General features: G+C 35.6%; 1 protein-coding gene across 1 annotated transcript; it reads left to right on the top strand.

Annotated features, from left to right (window-relative positions):
- The first annotated feature begins 1,822 nt into the window (after positions 1–1,822).
- On the top strand, positions 1,823–19,553 carry LOC137619686 (probable chitinase 10). The gene is made up of 19 exons (XM_068349992.1): positions 1,823–1,980; positions 3,008–3,150; positions 3,313–3,456; positions 3,970–4,101; positions 4,390–4,641; positions 5,068–5,253; positions 5,603–5,740; positions 5,883–6,009; positions 7,260–7,422; positions 14,125–14,189; positions 14,602–14,744; positions 15,292–15,435; positions 15,579–15,710; positions 15,924–16,175; positions 16,637–16,822; positions 17,299–17,436; positions 18,458–18,628; positions 18,834–18,932; positions 19,258–19,553. Exons 1-19 carry the CDS (start codon positions 1,929–1,931, stop codon positions 19,390–19,392), a joined length of 2,802 nt encoding a protein of 933 aa, XP_068206093.1. The 5' UTR covers positions 1,823–1,928; the 3' UTR covers positions 19,393–19,553.
- The last annotated feature ends 447 nt before the right edge of the window (positions 19,554–20,000 follow it).

Raw genomic sequence — 20,000 nt, 5'->3', positions numbered from 1 at the left:
AATATTTAGTCAGATGATCCTACACTAGAATTAACGTATGCATAAAAAACTTGGAGCATTACTAAAGCCCTAGAATATAAGCTAGTTACAACTCAAAGAGCTATGAAAAGATTAATAATGGGAATAACATTAAGAGACACAAAAAGAGCAATATGGATACGATAGCAAAATAAAGTAGAGTATCTGCTAATAAAATGTTAGAAACTAGAAAGGCAACATTTTCCAAGAAAATACAGCAATGGATCTCCGATATATTTACAAGAAATCATTCCGAAGTGGTGAATGCAAAAATTGTGAATAACGTCCTGTGGGCATATATCATAGGCATTGTCATACCAAATATTAGGTCGTATGGTTTAAATACTAGGGCATAGGAAAAAATGCACACTTTTATAAGTCAAAAGATAGACGAAAATCAATCAAATTAATCATTTTGAAGTGATTTGTACGAAAATTGTGACTTACGTCCTATGGACATAGTATATTAAAGGTCCCCTTCTACAAAATTTCAGGCCATTTGGTGTAATTAGGGTACAGCTGCTGAAAATGTACATATTTGTCCTAAAAAATGAACAAGCAACTTCAAAAATTAACCGTTTTGAAGAAACGTATGCCAAAAATGTTGACGACTTCCTGTTGTTATTTATCTAAGACACCATACAATATTTCAGGTCATTCAGTTATGATACCGGGACCCAGGAGAGCAAAATATACATTTTTGTCAGAAAAGGGCAAAGTAAAAATCAATAAAAAGCTTTTAAAGGTATGTATAAAAATTTTCAAAAGACACCTGCGTATTGGCCCACACGACTTTTGTGTCAAAATTCAGGTCATTTGGCCCAGAAATAACTCAAATGAATTGATTTAAAGATTTGGCAGCAGGAGGAGAACAAACATGAAGAAAAACAATGTATTTCCCTACCATGGAATGAAATAACAAAAAAAAGATATGGGCAGGACATGTAATGAGAATGACAGATAACAGATGCAGGAGAATGAAGAGAAGACGATGGATTGACGAGGTAAGAAAAATTGCGGGTATAAACTGGCGTAAAAAGACCATAAACAGACGGGAGGTGAAGGACGTGTCTGAGGCTTTTGTCCTGCAGTGGGCTAGTTACAGCCGATGACGAAGATGATATATATATATATATATATATATATATATATATATATATATATATATATATATATACATATTTGTATATGTATACATATATTATATATTTATATATATAAATTATACATATATACATATATATATATATATATATATATATATATATATATATATATATATATATATATTATACATACATACATATATATATATATATATATATATATATATATATATATATATATATATATTTATACATACATACATATATATATATATATATATATATATATATACACATATATATATATGTGTATATATATATATATATATATATATATATATATATATATATATATACATACATATATATACATATTTATTCATTGACTAAATAACCGAAATGAAATAAGAAAGGAAATGAGGAAAAAATAGATTTGATCCGAATGTCATTTTGAAAAGCGTTTGACGATTTTTTTTATCTTAGGGTGTTCCGAACAATCAAGAGTATATATTAATTGGGTTGTGAAAGGCAATATAGTAGCCTACACATATCTGGACATTTGCGTCGATAGTATTTCACTATTAAAGAAGTCTAGAAGAGCTGTGTGATTGAGGATAACCGTAACTTTTACTATTTTTATTACACATGAAAAAATGGAATGAATTGATAAAATGATGTGGGAACTGGTGCGTGGCCGTACGAGTGGGCGAGACCCTAATGCCAGAGAGTACTGTATAAGAAGCACTGGTGTGGCAGCATCAAGCTCACAGGTTGGTGGACGGTCTCCTTAGCTCTTGACTAATCATGAAGTTGCTTCTGCTTGCTTCGCTCCTCGCCCTTGGCTTCTCATACACAGGTGAACACACAACCAATCTATATTTCCTTGTGCGATTTTTTTTTCTTTTTTTCTTTTTTAAATATAACTCACCGAACACTCTTTTACCTGTCAAAATTAAACAAAAAGTTTTCAATCATGGCGTCTCTGAGTTATTGAGTTCCATATATTTTCTTCTTTTTTACAAAATGAAGATTAATCTATATAGAGAGCTACGGCAATTACTATAATTTATAACGTGTATTACATTGTCCAAGAACTAAACCAACTCACCATATCATACCTTAAAAGATACAAAATAGATCCCAACAGCATCAAATTAATTCTTACTAAACGTGCAGCAGGACAGTATGCTAAACGTCCTTTACCCTTTGAACGTCTTACTGAAAATATGAATGTGCAGAGCACTTCAGGTTTTCCCTTTTAGCTTTACTTTAGGACAGTTAGAAGTTAAGAACCAGTTTGTATACAAATACCATATATATATATATATATATATATATATATATATATATATATATATATATATATATATATATATATATATATATATGAAGAGCAACCACCTCCCCCCCCACACACACACACACACACATATATATATATATATATATATATATATATATATGTGTGTGTGTGTGTGTGTGCGATATATATACAGTGTATATACATATATACATATAAGTTTGTGTGTGTGTGTGTGTGTGTGTGTGTGATATATACAGTATATATACATATACATATAAGTTTGTGTGTGTGTATATATATATATACATATATATATATATATATATATATATATATATATATATATATATATATATATATATATGTATATATATATATCATGCAAAAATATTTATTTGGGTAGGAAATATATATTACAAAAGACGACTGTAAAACTCAGGAACAACTCTGTTTTTGTTTTTCAAAGCATTCTAAGCTGATGAAAATTTTTTGGTATCAGAACTATGGATTCCACTATCCCTTTATACGAATATTGTAAGACATGGAAATAGATTTTAATGTACTTCTGTCTATCGTGCAGCTGGAGAAGTCGTCTGTTACTACAGCTCCTGGGCTGTGTACAGACCGGGCAAGGGAAAATTCGAAGTTGAGGACATCGATGCGGAGCTCTGCACTCACCTCGTCTACGCCTTCGCCGGTCTGCACGAAAATGGAAAAATCATGGTAAGATCTGCGAAGGATCTCAGATATACAAATATCGCCAACCGAGCTCTACTGACTAGGACTACAAAGGAATTAACGTTGTTGCAACCCATAATGAAATACAGCTGATACGTCGACAAAAATTTCTGAATCATCATTTATATTTGCGGTACTGCTCCCCAGGTGTTTGACCCTTACAACGACCTCTGTGAGGACTATGGCATGTGCGGCTATGATCGCTTCACTACTCTGAAGCAACAAAGGCCAGGATTGAAGACCACCCTGGGTGTTGGAGGATGGAACGAGGGATCTACCAAATATTCAAATGTAAAGTATATTTTGGTTTCTTTGTACTTAGAACATTTTAGGATCTTTGAATAGATTCAAAATTTTCTCGCGTGAAATCTGGTATTAAAAATAATTTTCTCGTGTTAAGTATACTATTATATATTATAAAACTAAAACCATAACGCGATTGTTTAGAAATAAATTACAATGCTAAGGAGAAACAAGATGTACCATTGATTTTTTATATTGGATACAGTCCATTTGGAAATCTGTCTGCGAACCTAACCAGTTTGATTGAATGTAGGAATAGGTTTGAATAAGACAAGTGTATGTAGGTTTGTATGTCAGTAATGGCTATCTTATGATATAGTATATATCATTGATATTTAGAATAAGGTATTTCTAGTTTAAGGAGAGAAAACACGATCTCTCTCTCACTTGTAGACTACAATACTTCAGCTATTTCATTGTATACCATTCAATTCATCTTCGCAATTTCTCTTTAAAAATTCGTTATCATCTGTCCACGTCATTTTTCTTGACGTTCTTTAGATGGCGGCAGATCCAGCTAAGAGGAAGATCTTCATCGACTCTACAATTGAGCTCCTAAAGGCACATGACTTCGATGGTCTGGACATGGATTGGGAATATCCAACACAGAGGGGAGGAAGTCCTGATGACTATGTGAGTATTGCAGTTGGTAATTCATAGGTATATATATATATCTAGACAATGGCAACTAAAGGAAGAATTATCACTTGATACTTGTAATATTGTCCCTTTTATGGACAGCAAAGAAATCTGTGCTTACGAGGGTGTGATGTAAAGAAACACTGTCTGAAGCTTGTGGGACATAGATGGATCTAAAACCTTTACTTTTCAAATTATATAAATTTTCCTATTTGAATCAATGTTATGCTGACTTTGCATTATCTACTAACTTCTTATATATCGTATTTGCTTATCATTCAGGTGAACTACGTAACCCTGCTGACGGAGCTGCGAGAGGCCCTTCACGCCGAAGGCATGATCCTGACGGCAGCCGTGTCTGCCGGTAAACCCACCATTGACGCTGCCTACAACGTCCCTGCTGTGTCCGAACAGCTCGACCTCATCCACCTGATGACCTACGACTTGCACGGCGACTGGGAACCCTACACCCACCACCAGTCCTGCCTCTACCCCCACCCCGACGACACTGGGGACACTCTCACCCTCAATGTGGTAAGGTTATTGTCATCGGTTTCCATAAAGTACTTTCTAAGCAAACAAAAGAAAAAAGTAGAATAATGTTTTACTTTCTCTCTCTACACTGTATAGTCGTAAGCAACCATAGGGAGATAAAGTTTTTTGTTTTTTGCTTTTAATATTCTAGTATATGTGAGCCATGAAGCTCTCAGCAAGAGAGCGAAATATACACTTCCATAAGGATTTCCCTCTAGCGGTAGTTAAATGACATGTTTTGAAAGTTTTATAACTTAGAAAAAGCTTGGAAGGCTGAATCTCTTTTCGTTGAATCCCTACTCGTACTCAACTCCCACATCTTCCATTATTTTGCCAATAGACAGAGAGATAACTTGATAAGTTTCCAACTGATCTCTCCTAACCTTTCGCATAACATGTCTTGATTACAAAGGTGTCTTTCTACAGGACTTCGCTGTTAACTACTGGCTGGAAAAAGGAGCACCCAAGAATAAACTGATTATGGGTATCCCCTTGTATGGTCGCACTTGGTCCCTCGACAGCAAAACCAATACTGGATTCTATGCTCCTGCCAGCCAGCCCGGACAGGGTGGACCGTACACTGAGGAACCCGGATACATGGGATACAATGAGGTGAGTTACCAATGCTCTGGTTTTTTAGCATCTTTTTTTTTCTTTCTTTCTTTTGCATAACATGTAATATCCTCAGATATTGGCTTATTGACTGGTGTCTCGATGTTGATATAAAAATGGTGTCTTCCTGATAAAGGTCCTAGTAAGAATAATCACAGATAACCGGTTTAATGGCAAATATATTTTATCCGGAATAGAGAACTTTGGAATATTTTGTAACACTTTTTTAAAGACATTAAATACTCCCTTTTATGTATGTTATATCTATGATGTTGAAAATGTTTAATGTATCAGCGCTTGATTTTCTATTTCATGGAAAGCACATTCATACAAAGTTCTTTTTTATCAGATCTGCGAATCTCAGGAGAACCACCCAGATGCTTGGACTATTGTCCACGACCCCGCTATGAACGAGCCCTACGCCTACAACCTGCAGAAAAGCAATCTTTGGACTTCTTATGAGGATGCAGATTCTGTTACTATTAAGGTAAGATACTTCGTCCTCCTACTAAAAACGTCTATCCATCACGTAAACAGAAATACAATCATTTCTAGTGTCTTAGATGCCTTTGCCTCTCAAACGCTTGCATTGTTACCTAAATGAAGTGTATTTGCATATCCTTTTGCAGGCAAACTATGCCAAGAACCTCGGCCTTGCTGGATGCATGGTGTGGAGCATTGATACTGACGACTTTAACTCTCATTGCGGCAAAGGCCCCTACCCGCTCATGCAGAGGATCCACGCTGTCTTCCCATGAAAAGACAATTGCATTTCAAATTAGAAAATTTAGTCAATATTGCTAATATGTTCAGGTAATTAAACCGGAATAAAAAAGAATACCTGATACTTTTTTTAGTATTATTACCCTCAAAACAACAACTGATTTACTGTGAAAATTAAACGAACTGTATTGTCTAGTGATCATTATTATTATTATTATTATTATTATTATTATTATTATTATTATTATTACTTGCTAAGTTACAACCCTAGTTGGAAAAGCAGGATGCTATAAGCCCAGGGGCTCCAACAAGAAAAATAGCCAAGTGAGGAAAGGAAACAAGGAAAAATAAAATATTTTAAGAAAAACAACAACACCAAATAAACATAACCTATATAAACTATAAACAATTTAACAAGAGGGAGAGAAATATGATAGTATAGTGTGCCCGAGTGTACCCTCTAGCAAGAGAACTCTAATCCAAGACAGTGTTGTCAGGTGTATGAGACCAGAGGAAAATCTGTAAGGAATAGGCCAGACTATATGGTGTATGTGTAAGCAAAGGAAAAATGAAACGTAACCAGAGAGAAGGGTCCAATGTAGTATTGTCTGGCCAGTCAAAGGACCCCATAACTCTCGAGCGGTAGTATATCAACGGGTGGCTGGTGCCTTGGCCAACTTACTACCTTATCCTCCGAATGAGATCTCAGTCTGATGGAAAATATCGAAAGTTTCTTTTTTTTCGCACAATCAAAGGAATAACCTGGAGCTAATGTCTCTTAAGGATTGAATAAACAAACCATTATGCCTTTTTGGTTTCTGCTCGCCTTTGTTTATTGCCTTCTCCTCTCCATGCATAACAAGGCCTAGTAGAACTAGGGTACTCAGATATAATATTCCCAGCCACCCCTTTGCACTAGGAATAGGATAAGGAAATGGATGATAGGAAATCACTGAGATAATTCTGAACTGGCTGTAACAGAGGCATAAGATGTTCTAAGGTGATTGTTGAATGTTAGACAATTTTAGCGGCTATAACTGTAGGGTCAAGTTAGATGTGTTAGTGTGCTTTGAATCTATAGCTCTCTGAAGTAACAGCAATAGTGAGGAAAGGCTCATTAGCTCAGGGTCAACAGGATGATGCCTTTGTGGGCCATGTAAGTCCCTGTTGGACGCGATGCTCTTACAGCATATAAGGAAATATGTGACATACGTTTAGAACCCCCTTAGAATTAATCAGGATAATTATATTCGCATTAATAATTTGTTGGTCACCACTGCTAGATCTTTTCGCCCATGGCCACTCCCGACACCACAAGGCGAAGCCTGGTTGCAAGAGTGCCCTCTGCAAGCAGAGCATAAAAGGAGAGGAGGTGTTGCATACCCAACCCGACAATCCCGGACAAATCCGCATCTCCGACGCCATCCCCTCAGATGACACTCATTCGTAAACACTCAGAAAAGAGAAACCAAAAGTTAACATCGCAATTCATGAGTAGGGCTGAACAGGGATGTTGGTTTCTTTCTAAGAAATATATTTGCTGTGTATACATACCAACGCAAACACGCGTGTACACACACATATTATATATATATATATATATATATATATATATATATATATATATATATATATATATATATATATGTGTGTGTGTGTGTGTGTGTGTGTGTGTGTGTATAATGCGTGTGCGCACTTGCGTGTATGTTGATAGATAAATACAATATACTTAAAAGTACATATAGTAACAAAATGAGGGTTCAAAATCTTCTCATGTGTAATTATAAAATAACTGTTGCACTGATAGCAGAAGGGACTAAAACTGATTTAGAGCATTTCGATAGGAATGCTAAAAAATAAAAGAGGGTTTGATCAATCAAAGAAATTAGGAAGTCGGTTAAGGGTTCAAAATGTTTTAATTAATCAGAATACTCTTGTATACTGTACACTTCCGATGATAACAACACAAAATCCGAATAAGTAAAAACTATCACTGAAGTGCTGGGCTAGAAAGGAAGCCTTTTCTGATAGGGGATCAGCTACATGCACACTCTGGTAACATGGTATTTTCCCATCTGCAAATACGATATAGGCCTACAGTACTATGGAGGTATTGCCGTACCTCGTATGCTTTATTTCTCTAACATTCATCCTTTACATAAGGGGTTACTTAATGTTGCGTTCTCTTCTTCGGATTTTCACCGACTGAATCATCGAACAAGATTTAGATTTAAACAGTTTCCTTGTTGACTTTGCAATTACTTGTTATTACACTTTCCCCGATATTTTCCTTTTCTGTTCCTTCTATGTTGTGCATTTTTCAAGAAAAAGTCTTCATTCGTTAGGCGGATGATACATTGGCCAAAAAGACGAGAGTGAAGTAACAAAATTAAACCTGAGTAGTTTAGATAAGAGGATAATATCACTTTGTTTCGTGACCAGCGATGTAAACTTCAGAGTATTTATAAATTAGTAATAAATGGGGGATTCCATCTTGGACTGACCCAACTGAAGTGGCTGAAGTCTCCATCATGAATCGTCTTTGCCTCAGTCCCTTTGGTCTAACATAGAATTATTTTCGTTTCCTCAGTCTTAATTTCAATACGTTCTGGAAGTGCAAACGGCAATTTTTCTAAATATACCATATTTCCTTCTTCAAGACATTGATCACCTGTAATTCAACATCTAGATATAATAGAAATTTTTCCTGTTGATAATCCTCAAAGATGCCATGAAAGTAAGGTCCATCTTCGCTAAGGAAACCCACACACAAACTTACAGGACAATATACGAAATTATGCGTGAGAATTAAACATAAAAAGGAAGTCTCAATTACCTGTACCTATAAATAATACTAAATCAACTTGCGAATTCAAAAGAAATTACGTTTGAGTAGAAATAATGTGAATTTCAAGTGCGCAGCACAACAATGTGTTACGAAATTCATGTTGCAAAAGTTTCATAAGTAAAGGAATAAATATGCATCATGTGACTGTATATTTAAAGGTAAAGGTGTCTAGTTTCAGTTTTGGTATCAACTGTCGAGATACGCATCACAACGTCAGCCAGGCAAACGGCCAATGCCGTCTCGAGAGAAGGCCGGAAGCCCACGTAGTACGAATAGTGCTTTCACACAGCTACTATAGGCTGTGAGTAAAGGAGTCTCGCTCGGTTTCTTCACAGTTTTCTGCTGTTATTCCAGAAAATTTGACTGTTTTTGGAATCCAGGCTAATCCCTTTTATGTGCTGTGTGCCAAACTCCAAAGGAAATTAACGAACTGGACCAAAAGTGAGTTTTTTCCTTTCCAAATGCTCATGAAGAAAAGGTTATTGCACGCCACCAAGAGAGCCCGATATGTTCCTAACTATAATAGTAGGAGAAGTATTATATTTATTGTTGTAATATTTATAATTGCATTATATTGTTCATGTGGTATGGGGTACAGAATATCAGCCTCTTGTGTAATGATGAAAAGATTACTAAACTGTTTACAAAATTACTTTGGTATTCAAACACTTTTTCCCTTGATACTTACTACCTCATTCTCACTTTGATTTCTTTTCTTTCAATTATTGCTTACTCATTCTCCCGTTGCTGCGCCCCCCCCCCCTCTCTCTCTCTCTCTCTCTCTCTCTCTCTCTCTCTCTCTCTCTCTCTCTCTCTCTCTCTCTCTCTCAATTTTATGAATATACGTTTTGCACTTTAATATTGCATTTAAACACTTTTCAGGTGTGCCAACTAGACTTCAGATCTAATTATATTGAATCAGAGACATCCTTCTTCGATAGCACAAAGTCATAGCTAAGAGAATTGGAAAACAATAACAGTGGAAAAATAAAAATAAATCGTCTTAAATTTTAAGTAAAGAAAATGTACAGCAAGATCAGGTGTTTGTGGGTGATTGGGCGAAAGATATTAAATTATTCTAAATTGCCGGAATCGTTTACTTTTTATTTTTCAAAATTAAATTGTAAGAATCATTCTGTGTTTTTTTGGTATGCAAGTGTAGTTTGGGATTAGTGGGTCATGAAATTAGACTACTGCCACGGGAAAGTTTTATTATAATATTATTACTTTTTTCTCTGTCTAATTTTTCGTAGCCTGATTATTCAAAGTCGTCTCCTTTTGGTGTGTATTATCTATTATTTTTTCTATGAGGATTATCACCTGTAGATTGTAAAGAAAAACAAAGTGTGTATGTATAATGAGTACGAGCGTGAGAGAAAGAACGATTGTAGATGTCACAACCAAACTCATTCCTTTTCCGTCTCCATATCAATCGCCCTACTCATGCCGACTTCTTCCCCCACTGACCAGGCCTGTATTCCAGACGGCCTTGAAACGGCGCCCTATGTCTGTGGTGCCCAACCACGGTAGTATCCTCCCCAGTAAAGAGCTTAAACCCTCAGTCTATGGCGACTGCATTACCGTTATACCAGCCAGGAGACTTTTACCCACATTTAAAAGTATTAGATTCCTTGTTAGTTTTGAATAATTTTTGGCGTCATTAATAGTGCTCTTAGAAAGCTTACAATTCCCATACCATTGCAATATTAATTGATAAGTTGGTATATCTTATCTTATGGTTTGTTTAATAATCACTGAAAGATGACTTTAAATTTTAAACTTTTCACAAATATCAGCAGCTATATCTAAAAGCTGCATTCATAAATAGCATTGGTTTTTTTCCCTTTGTAATGTGTAATCGTATAAATTTTGTGAGATTTGTCCACAGCTAATAATAATGTTGCATTTGCTTATTCGTTACTGCATAGATAATCAACGTCAACAACCAATTCCCAATTGTTATTGGCGTTGTCAATGTAATTTTATCATGAAATCAATGCTTAGGGTTTGTGTGGGAACTGAATGATCTAGTGCTTTTCTTGTGCCATCGCAAACCTTTAAGGCTCTGACCTCTCTTTTACATCTTCTTCTTCTTCTTCTTCTTCTTCTTCTTCTTAAGTAGCTTCCCTCAAATTTTTCCTACATTTTCTACTCCCAACGGAACTTATTAGCCTGTTGTCTATTTTGGTATCTTACAGATATTATCAATGTAGTCTTGAAAGGATGCAAAGATCAGTTTTATATTTATCAAACACTGAGAATGAGTGTCAAGAACTGGAAAATATTTCTCCAGTAGAAGGACTAATAGCAAACATGAGAGAGAGAGAGAGAGAGAGAGAGAGAGAGAGAGAGAGAGAGAGAGAGAGAGAGAGAGAGAGAGAGAGAGAGAGAAAGTGAAGTTAAAAATGACATAAGAAAGCGAACGTAAATAAAGCTGCAGAAAACTCTGCGGTAACAACAGAAATGATTAAGGCATTGGGAAATCTGAGCAAAGAGTGGGTGCATATACTATTGAATAAGGTATGGGAGGTGGAGGAAATTTCAAGGGACTGGGAAGATAGCTGAATGATTAAATTATATAAACAAAAAGAAGATGTGTTAAAATGTGGTAACTACAGAGGAATAAAGCTTTTGGAGCCTGTATTCAAAGGATCTTGAGAGAGTTGATTGATATACATGAACAGCAGTTTGGGTTTATGAAAGGAAAGAGCACAGTGGGTGTTATCTTTCTAGTAAAACATGTCTAAGAGAATTATCTATAAGGAAACAGGAAATTTTACATACGTTTTCTGGATCTTGAAAATGCATATGGCAGAGAACCAAGAATGTAAGTCAGTTGGTGTTTTGAGAAAAAAAGATGTACTAGAGAAGTTGGTATGGTTAGTGAGGATGATGCCTGAGAGGGCAAGAATCACCTTACAGATGAAATATGGGGAGATTAACGTATTCCCTGTCGAGGTTGACCTCCATCAAGGATCAGATCTGAGTTCATTCTTGTTCTTCGTCATTATAGGCTCTTTGACAGCTGAATTAAAAAAAAATATATATGGGAACTGACGATTTGAGGATAGATTAATCATTATAGCAAACACACAAGAGAAACTTCAAGATAAATTTTTAACATGCAAGAAAAGGTCCCTAGAAAGGAAAGGATTGATGGTGCACACTGGAAATACAGAGCTAATAATTAGTAGTAGAAAAGGACATGAAAAAGTAAACATTCAAGTGGATGGTACAATGATAAAACAAACCAATAAGTTTAATTACTTAGGATCAATGTTAATAGAGTAAGGAGGTACTGAGAAAGCAGTGAGACAGAGAGTGAAGGGAGCAGGGCAAAAATAGAGGGAAGTAACTAGAGTTATTTTAAACAAGAAAATATCGGACCCGTAACATTATATGGGGCAGAAACTTAGACCTTTAGAAGATGGAGAAGGGACTGTTGGAAAGAACCGAGATGAGGATGGTGAGATGGATTGCTGGAATATCACTACTGAAAAGGAGGAAGTCAAGATATAAGAAGAATGTATGGTATATGTAATGTAAAGGAGATGGCTAAGGAAACTCGTAATAAGAAGGGATGAGGTGGAACCAAGTGAGAGAGCTAAGGACATGCAAGCGATGGGTGGGAGGAGTGTGGGACATCAGCAGATCAGATGGATAAATGAGGTGAGGAGGGATATGGGCGTGATGGGACTGGGGGAATAAGATGCAAGGAATAGAAATAGATGGAGAAAGTTGACTCGAGCGGCTGACCCTGCTATATAGTGAGACTAGTAAGGCTTATATTAATGTAGTACCTGAGCATAACGTTAAATCTTTATATAAAAATATATAGATATTATTAAGGGCATATATATACATACATATATGTACTGTATATATATATATATATATATATATATATATATATATATATATATATATATGATTTGAAGCCTTTCCTGTATGTACAAACTTGTGTAATATTTCTTTGTATAATAAACGCTCCAAGAAGAGGTCCATTGGCGGACGAAACTGTTGAGCATTTCTACATACACACAACTTTCAATTTTCCTTATGTAGACTACTATATATATATATATATATATATATATATATATATATATATATATATATATATACACGCACACACATATATAGGTATATATATATATATATATATATATATATATATATATATATATATATTTATACATATATATAAACATATATATGCACATACATATTACAGTATGCTGGTATATGTATGTAAGCCTATTATGTTTTAATCCTCCCGAACATCCTGGAAATGTAAATGTTGAGAAGGTTATCCCGGTGTTATTTTCCAAAAAAATGCTCAACTATACATTTCGAATTTTATAGTTCTAGAATGATGTTCTCTGTTTATTTGGCTACTAAAAGGCTTTAGCAACCACCCTTTAACAATTAAAAAAAAAAAAAGAATAGTGTTCCGTACTAAGAATTTATCGTCTCCCTCTTGTTGATTGATGATCTGGGACATTGGGGGATTCAAAGTGTCTTTGAATTTATGATAAAACACTGGCAAGATTACCCTAAACACATAAAAGAATAACAAGCATTCTCTATCATCACTTTCAACATCATAATTCATTTCATCTACCCATTTCGTATTTTTTCTTTCATTTCTCTGTAATGATGAGAACCACCATAAGGTTTTTGGAGTTTTTCCTACCTTGTTTGTCTATTTGCTTATCTGGATCTCCCATGTGTTGGCGGCTGCAGCCGTCGGAATATTTTCGTTTTCCTTTTGAGTGCATTGTCTTTGCTTGCAAGCCATGCGACTGCCGATGACTCTGATCATCATCCTCTAAAATGTACTCTACCAATTCAGTTATTATTTAGTTGAAGATGAATGATTATAAAATAGATATTGAAAACTAACTGCAGTGTATAACCTATATCTGTTGACAATTGCTGGCAGAATGCAAACATGTATTCATGATACTTTTGAAGGTTTCAGAATAAAAGTGCCTAAATATATATTGTAATGTTAGCTTGGTAAAAACCGATTGAGTCTGGTGATACCAGGAATCGATTTCCATATGAAGTGATCTAAATGAGGCTGTACCGAACCAAGGCCACAAAGGTCATTCTACAACGTAAACAAATGTGATTTTTTTTTTTTTAAATACACTGTCAAAATAGCAACCGTGGGAACAAATCCGATAAAAAAGACAGGCAAACGATATCAGTTGCTGTGAATTTCTCAAGTGGCGAGTGCAAGCTTTATAAGACCTAAACTTGTGACAGGCGACGTTTGTTTGTCTCTCATCTTAATCGTGCTCTGCCATGAAGCTGATCCTTCTGCTGTCGCTCGCGGCTGCTTCCCTCTCTTATATTGGTAAACATGCACACGATTTGGCCTTTTACATCCAAGTCACATATTTCATAACAAAATATTATTGTTTATCTAAACATAAAAACAAATCCTAGACGTAGGTGAATTAGAGTACTATTAACACTATTATAACCCTTGCCATATATAGAAGAGTGAAATTTTTTACCTTAAGTTAACTAGACAATTCTTTTGAACAATCTGCCACTAAAATGATTACCTGTAAGAGAATGAAATGGCCAAATCTTGTAACACACCAAAATAGTTTATATATTTACCCCCAGAATAACGACTCAGCTCACCAAACACTTTTAATATACCTTCATTACCATCTTAATATTTTGTGCTGTTGTGAGAATCTTCAGTCCTTCGTTACACGCTTTTGTCTAAAGAGCCTTATTTCGCTTGACATGATCAGAGGGGACAGTCGTCTGTTACTACAGCTCCTGGGCTGTGTACAGACCGGGCAAGGGCATCTTCGAAGTCGAGGACATTGACGCATCACTTTGCACCCACCTCATCTACGCTTTCGCCGGTCTCAAGAGCAGTGGACAGATCATGGTATAATTCTCATCTTTTTTTTTTTTTTTTTTTTTTTTTTTTTTTTTGACATCTATTGTTTACTCTCTTTTTTTAAATAATTCACGCTCCCTAAGGAATGACAAAAATACGTTGAAATAAGATGTAATTACAACAATTACTTACTAATTTGACATCCATGAAGGAAATTATAAGAGAAATCCATTTATGAATTATTTTAACATAATTTTTCCTGCTTTTTATTTGATCAAATCCTTCAGTTTCCTCTTGTCAACTGGTGACATTTTTATCAAATCCTTTGTGTTAATATTTTTGTCCTCTGATTTTGTGATTTTACGAATATTTGTTTACCATCATTTGAGTTTAATTTGACCTTAGATCAATACTCTTCTTCTCTCTTTGTTGCCTAAAATGTTTGTTTTTATTTAGAATTTATTATTGACATTAGAACTTTAAAATAAGTTTCTTTACACCAGCTCTCGATTCTCCCGACTTTAGTGAATTCGAGCTTAGTACTTTTGCCAATAGTTTGCAGATCTTGAGATGATTTCGTGTTCTTTCTTCAAAGGTCTTCGACCCATACAATGACCTGTGTGAAGACTACGGCATGTGTGGATACGATCGATTCACTGGACTGAAGAAGACCCACCCTAACATCAAGACTACTTTGGGAGTGGGAGGATGGAACGAAGGCTCCACAAAATACTCTAATGTAAAGCATATTACTTTTAGGATTCATAATAGTGTCTGGTTCTATGATCATTACCATTTGATATGCCTTAATGTATAGAGCGCCAGAATCGAATAAGGAAACACATTTCAGTATCTGAAAGAAGTTTGTTGCCCGTTTTGCAGATGGCAGCAGATCCCGCCAAGAGGAAGACCTTCATCACCTCCACTCTCACTCTCCTGAAGAAGCACAACTTCGATGGTCTAGACATGGATTGGGAATATCCAACGCAGAGGGGTGGAAGCCCAGATGATTATGTAAGTATGATTACCTTATTACATTTATCTATGGAAGTAATTTAAACCTTGGGCCATTGTTAAGTAAAGGTTCATCTATGATATCATATTCTACACTAATTGAGACCCGAAATATTTCAAGGAGAAATATTGCTGACGTCATTCCCCTCCTTTATCTCTGAATGGCCTCTCCACACTTCATAGCAAAAAGGAATAACAATAACTCTCTGTTAGGTAAACTACGTAACCCTGCTGACGGAGCTTCGAGAGGCCCTGCACGCCGAAGGCATGATCCTGACGGCAGCCGTGTCTGCCGGTAAACCCACCATTGACGCTGCCTACAACGTCCCTGCTGTGTCCGAACAGCTCGACCTCATCAACCTGATGACCTACGACTTGCACGGCGACTGGGAACCCTACACCCACCACCAGTCCTGCCTCTACCCCCACCCCGACGACACTGGGGACATTCTCACCCTCAATGTGGTAAGTTTTTAGTGATCAAGAAAGCTTTAAGGTGTCTTATCACATTTCTGTCTCGTATTGATACATTATCGACTGTCCTTTTTAGCAAATGCACGTAATATTCATAGTATTTCTTTTCAATTAAGACTATTTTACCTGTACACGAATATACAGTAGTAATTTCATATAGGTCTTTATGAATTCTTGAATGATCATATCTAATTGCAAAACATGTCATATCTAAACTCTAAAATTCAGTTGTGTACAAAGGAAATATTAAAGTTAAGACAAAGATGTGATTGACAAAAACTCTATTATTTAGCAAAATATCTTTCTTCCAATTAAGAACATTAAGGATATTCTGTGTGAATCCTTTTGCTGTATGAGCCATGAGTGCTATCAACGTCGCCACCCTCCAAAAATACAAGTCAAATTCAGCTCATGCGACGAGAGTCCTTTTCATATGAAACCCTTTCCCTCAGGACTTCGCCGTGACCTACTGGCTGGAGAAAGGAGCCCCCAAAGACAAGTTGGTCATGGGCATCCCTCTTTACGGCCGCTCCTGGACTCTTGATAAACCCGAAAATCACGGATTCTATGCTCCAGCAAGTCGGCCCGGAGCACGTGGACCATACACAGAGGAACCTGGCTATCTGGGATACAATGAGGTACCCATTTTCAGCTTTTTTATTAAATAAAATATTCTAAGAGTTGAAAATTGTAGAAAAAAATATTTCATGATGCCTGGTGAGGTAAATTGTAGTTTTTAGTTATATAATCGCTGTATTATCATGATTTTTAACCCTAATATTATATCATATGATGTCGTGTTATATCCCATCAGACCATCATGTGATAAGATTTTGGGTTTATTATGAATTTGATGTACTTAAGGGTATCATATCACGTGTCCTCATTTCCTCCTGCTCATTTACATATAAACATTGTTTCAAAGACCGTGTATCAAGCCACATAAATAAGGATTTATGGTAGTCTTAATCTGTGCTGCTATCATAACAAAATCTTATGATCGAAAATTTCCATGCATCAACTTCATGATCTATTGATGCTAGATTACCCCTGAACTGTTATAGAAACTGAACGTTTGCTCCAAGAGATGTTCATTTCGCGGTTTTCGCTGCAGATTTGTGAGTCTCAGACGACCAAGCCAGAAGACTGGACCATCGTTCATGATCCAGCTATGAACGAACCTTACGCCTATAATCTGAAGGAGACCAACCTTTGGACGTCTTATGAAGACGCAGATTCTGCAGGAATCAAGGTATGATTACATTAATGTTGATAATACAAGTAAAGGAAGGTTCCTTCTCCAACATGAGTTCGTTACAACTCGCATCTGTATGCTAAGGGGGCCTTTTAAATATCCAGTGAAATCAAGCGTTTTCGTTGTCTTTTAAGAAGAAGGCATAGCATCAGTTTGATATTAGTTTTGGTGTGATAATGACTATGTAATGAGACAAAGATTTTTTTTCTAAATTTTAGAAAGGGCCAAGAATTAGATAAATAGACAAAACACCAATTTTAAGTTGCTCTTTATTTCATTTAGGTATATTTTTACTTAGCCACTACAAAGGATTCATTATTCAGTTATGAAGTAGCCAACAACAATTCGTTATCAGTAAATAGGTTTCTAAGTAGAGGTAGGACTTGCCCGATGTGTTACATTGAGCTCAAACTATTTATTCCTAATGCAAAACTTTAGCATCCGGATTGTGTCAGGGTTCCGCCCGTCTCCATTCCTGTAGCAAATAGTCTTTCATTCCCTGTCATATACAATTGATGATAAATTCTATATGAAAGAATGCATAATAATGATAATTAATATCAACAATTAGGTAATCTACTCGCTTCGGGCACCTACAGGGGCGATAAAATGTGCCAAGTCTAAATATTTTTTTTTTTTTTTTTTTTTTTGTAGAAATTGTAAGTTACATAAACTTACAAGGGATCTCAAATATAAGCTGCAAGCAGAAGTGGGACCACTGAAAGGCAATGCAAGATCTTTTGACTTGTAGCCTATATAGCAGACACATTTCTTTGTGAGATTCCTTTTCATTTTGCCCTTTTCAATTATCATATTCTTTTGATATTAAAAAAAGCCAAGAAATTCACCTTATTTGGATTGGTATACCCGATTTTTAATCAGAACACAGCCAAGAAAAGTTTTAAAAATTCAAGACTTTACAATAGCTTTAAGATATTATTCTGGTTGCAGTCTTTAGAAGAATTCCTGTAAATTGCCCACCAGAGCGTATTATCTAATATTGGTTTTGATATGACAGGCCCAATACGCCCTTGACAAGGGAATAGCTGGATGCATGGTATGGAGTATTGACACTGACGATTACAGAGGCATATGCGAAGGAACTACTTACCCTATTCTTACCAGGATCAACGAGGTCCTGAGTGGCGGCATCTACACAAAACCAACACGACCTCCAACCACTACCAGGGTGAGCAAGCATGAGGCGAACTGACCTATCCATTTAATTGACTTTCTATTCAGAGATATATTTTCATTAATTTTCAATCCCTGAAGAAATTCTTACTTTTTACCATCAAATGCTGAAGGAATTCAAGTTTATGGTAACCTTCAAGCTTTTTTACGTCCCTGTTTTCAACTGTAGGAGACGTTGCTTATTTATTTTTCCCTTCAAGGATCCCTCTATAACTACACCAGCTCCAGGAGAACATTGCAGTGAACCTGGTCCTAATGCTGATGACAATGACTGCACGCACTACTATCTTTGTAGTCAGGTAAGTTATAGAACATTTAATGCTTTCACAAAATAATAAATGAAATATGAGTAATTTGTTATTAGTCATAAAATCTAAAATGATTCGGGAAAAGTAGAGAAGCATTTCGAAAGAAGATAATTACACACTAGTTTCAATTCTAGAAGATGAATTTTCATAATGATTATAATCCAAATTACTTGAAAATCTTTAAAATCACCTCATATGATTTTCTCATTCTATTGAAATCAAATCTATTACCCTGTATTGTACCACTATTCTGAATGAACCGACGACCTACTGATTTGTAATTGGTATTGTAGAAGTGTTATTTTTCCTCCGTCAGTCGGCTGGAGGTTGGGATGAATTCGAGGAGAAGTGCTCTGACGGCACTCTCTTTAATCCTGTGGCCAAATTCTGCGACTGGAAGGACTCTGTGTGTGGTTTGCAGCCAGCTGTTTGCCCCAACGACTGCGCCTAGTGGACCAGAAGGCATTTCAGTTTCTTAACTGGTTAAGAAGACTATACTGCCATTGAAAATTTTCTTATCAGTATTGTCAGTATTTTTGTTTTCACCGAATAATTTTTGTATCATCAAAGCATTCCAAAGACGATGTAATGCTATTAAACGTTGATATTAACTATCCATTGTTTCAGTTATTTATTTCATCCGTACCAATCAGACGTTTATTCTCTTTAGCACAATCAGTCGAGTACTATCTGTAGCAAAAAAAGTTATTTTTTGGCTGTGTCTTAGTTATGAAAACAATAGCAAAAATCAATTCAGAAACTAATTTCTTTCTGTTGTTATAAAAATTGTAATCCAAGCAAAAGGAAACTCTTAAGGATGAAAAGATAAACGGATTAATTGGATCTATGAGTATAGCCATTTCCTCATCCTCTAACATTAAACAGGGAGATAATACAATACGCTGATCTAAACTATAACGATGAATTATAGATGTTCATAATAAATTCTTGAAGACCGCTAAGTGTTACAGTGAAAAAATAAAGAAATTGCCTGTTTTCTCATTTGAGATTTTATGTCCTACATCACAGAAAACTTTCATTTCAATTCTTTTGAATACA

The sequence above is a fragment of the Palaemon carinicauda genome, chromosome 1 (genome assembly GCF_036898095.1).
Source record: "Palaemon carinicauda isolate YSFRI2023 chromosome 1, ASM3689809v2, whole genome shotgun sequence".
NCBI lineage: Eukaryota > Metazoa > Arthropoda > Malacostraca > Decapoda > Palaemonidae > Palaemon > Palaemon carinicauda.
Note: the sequence above shows the minus strand (reverse complement) of the source record. Positions and strands in the feature narration are given on the sequence as shown.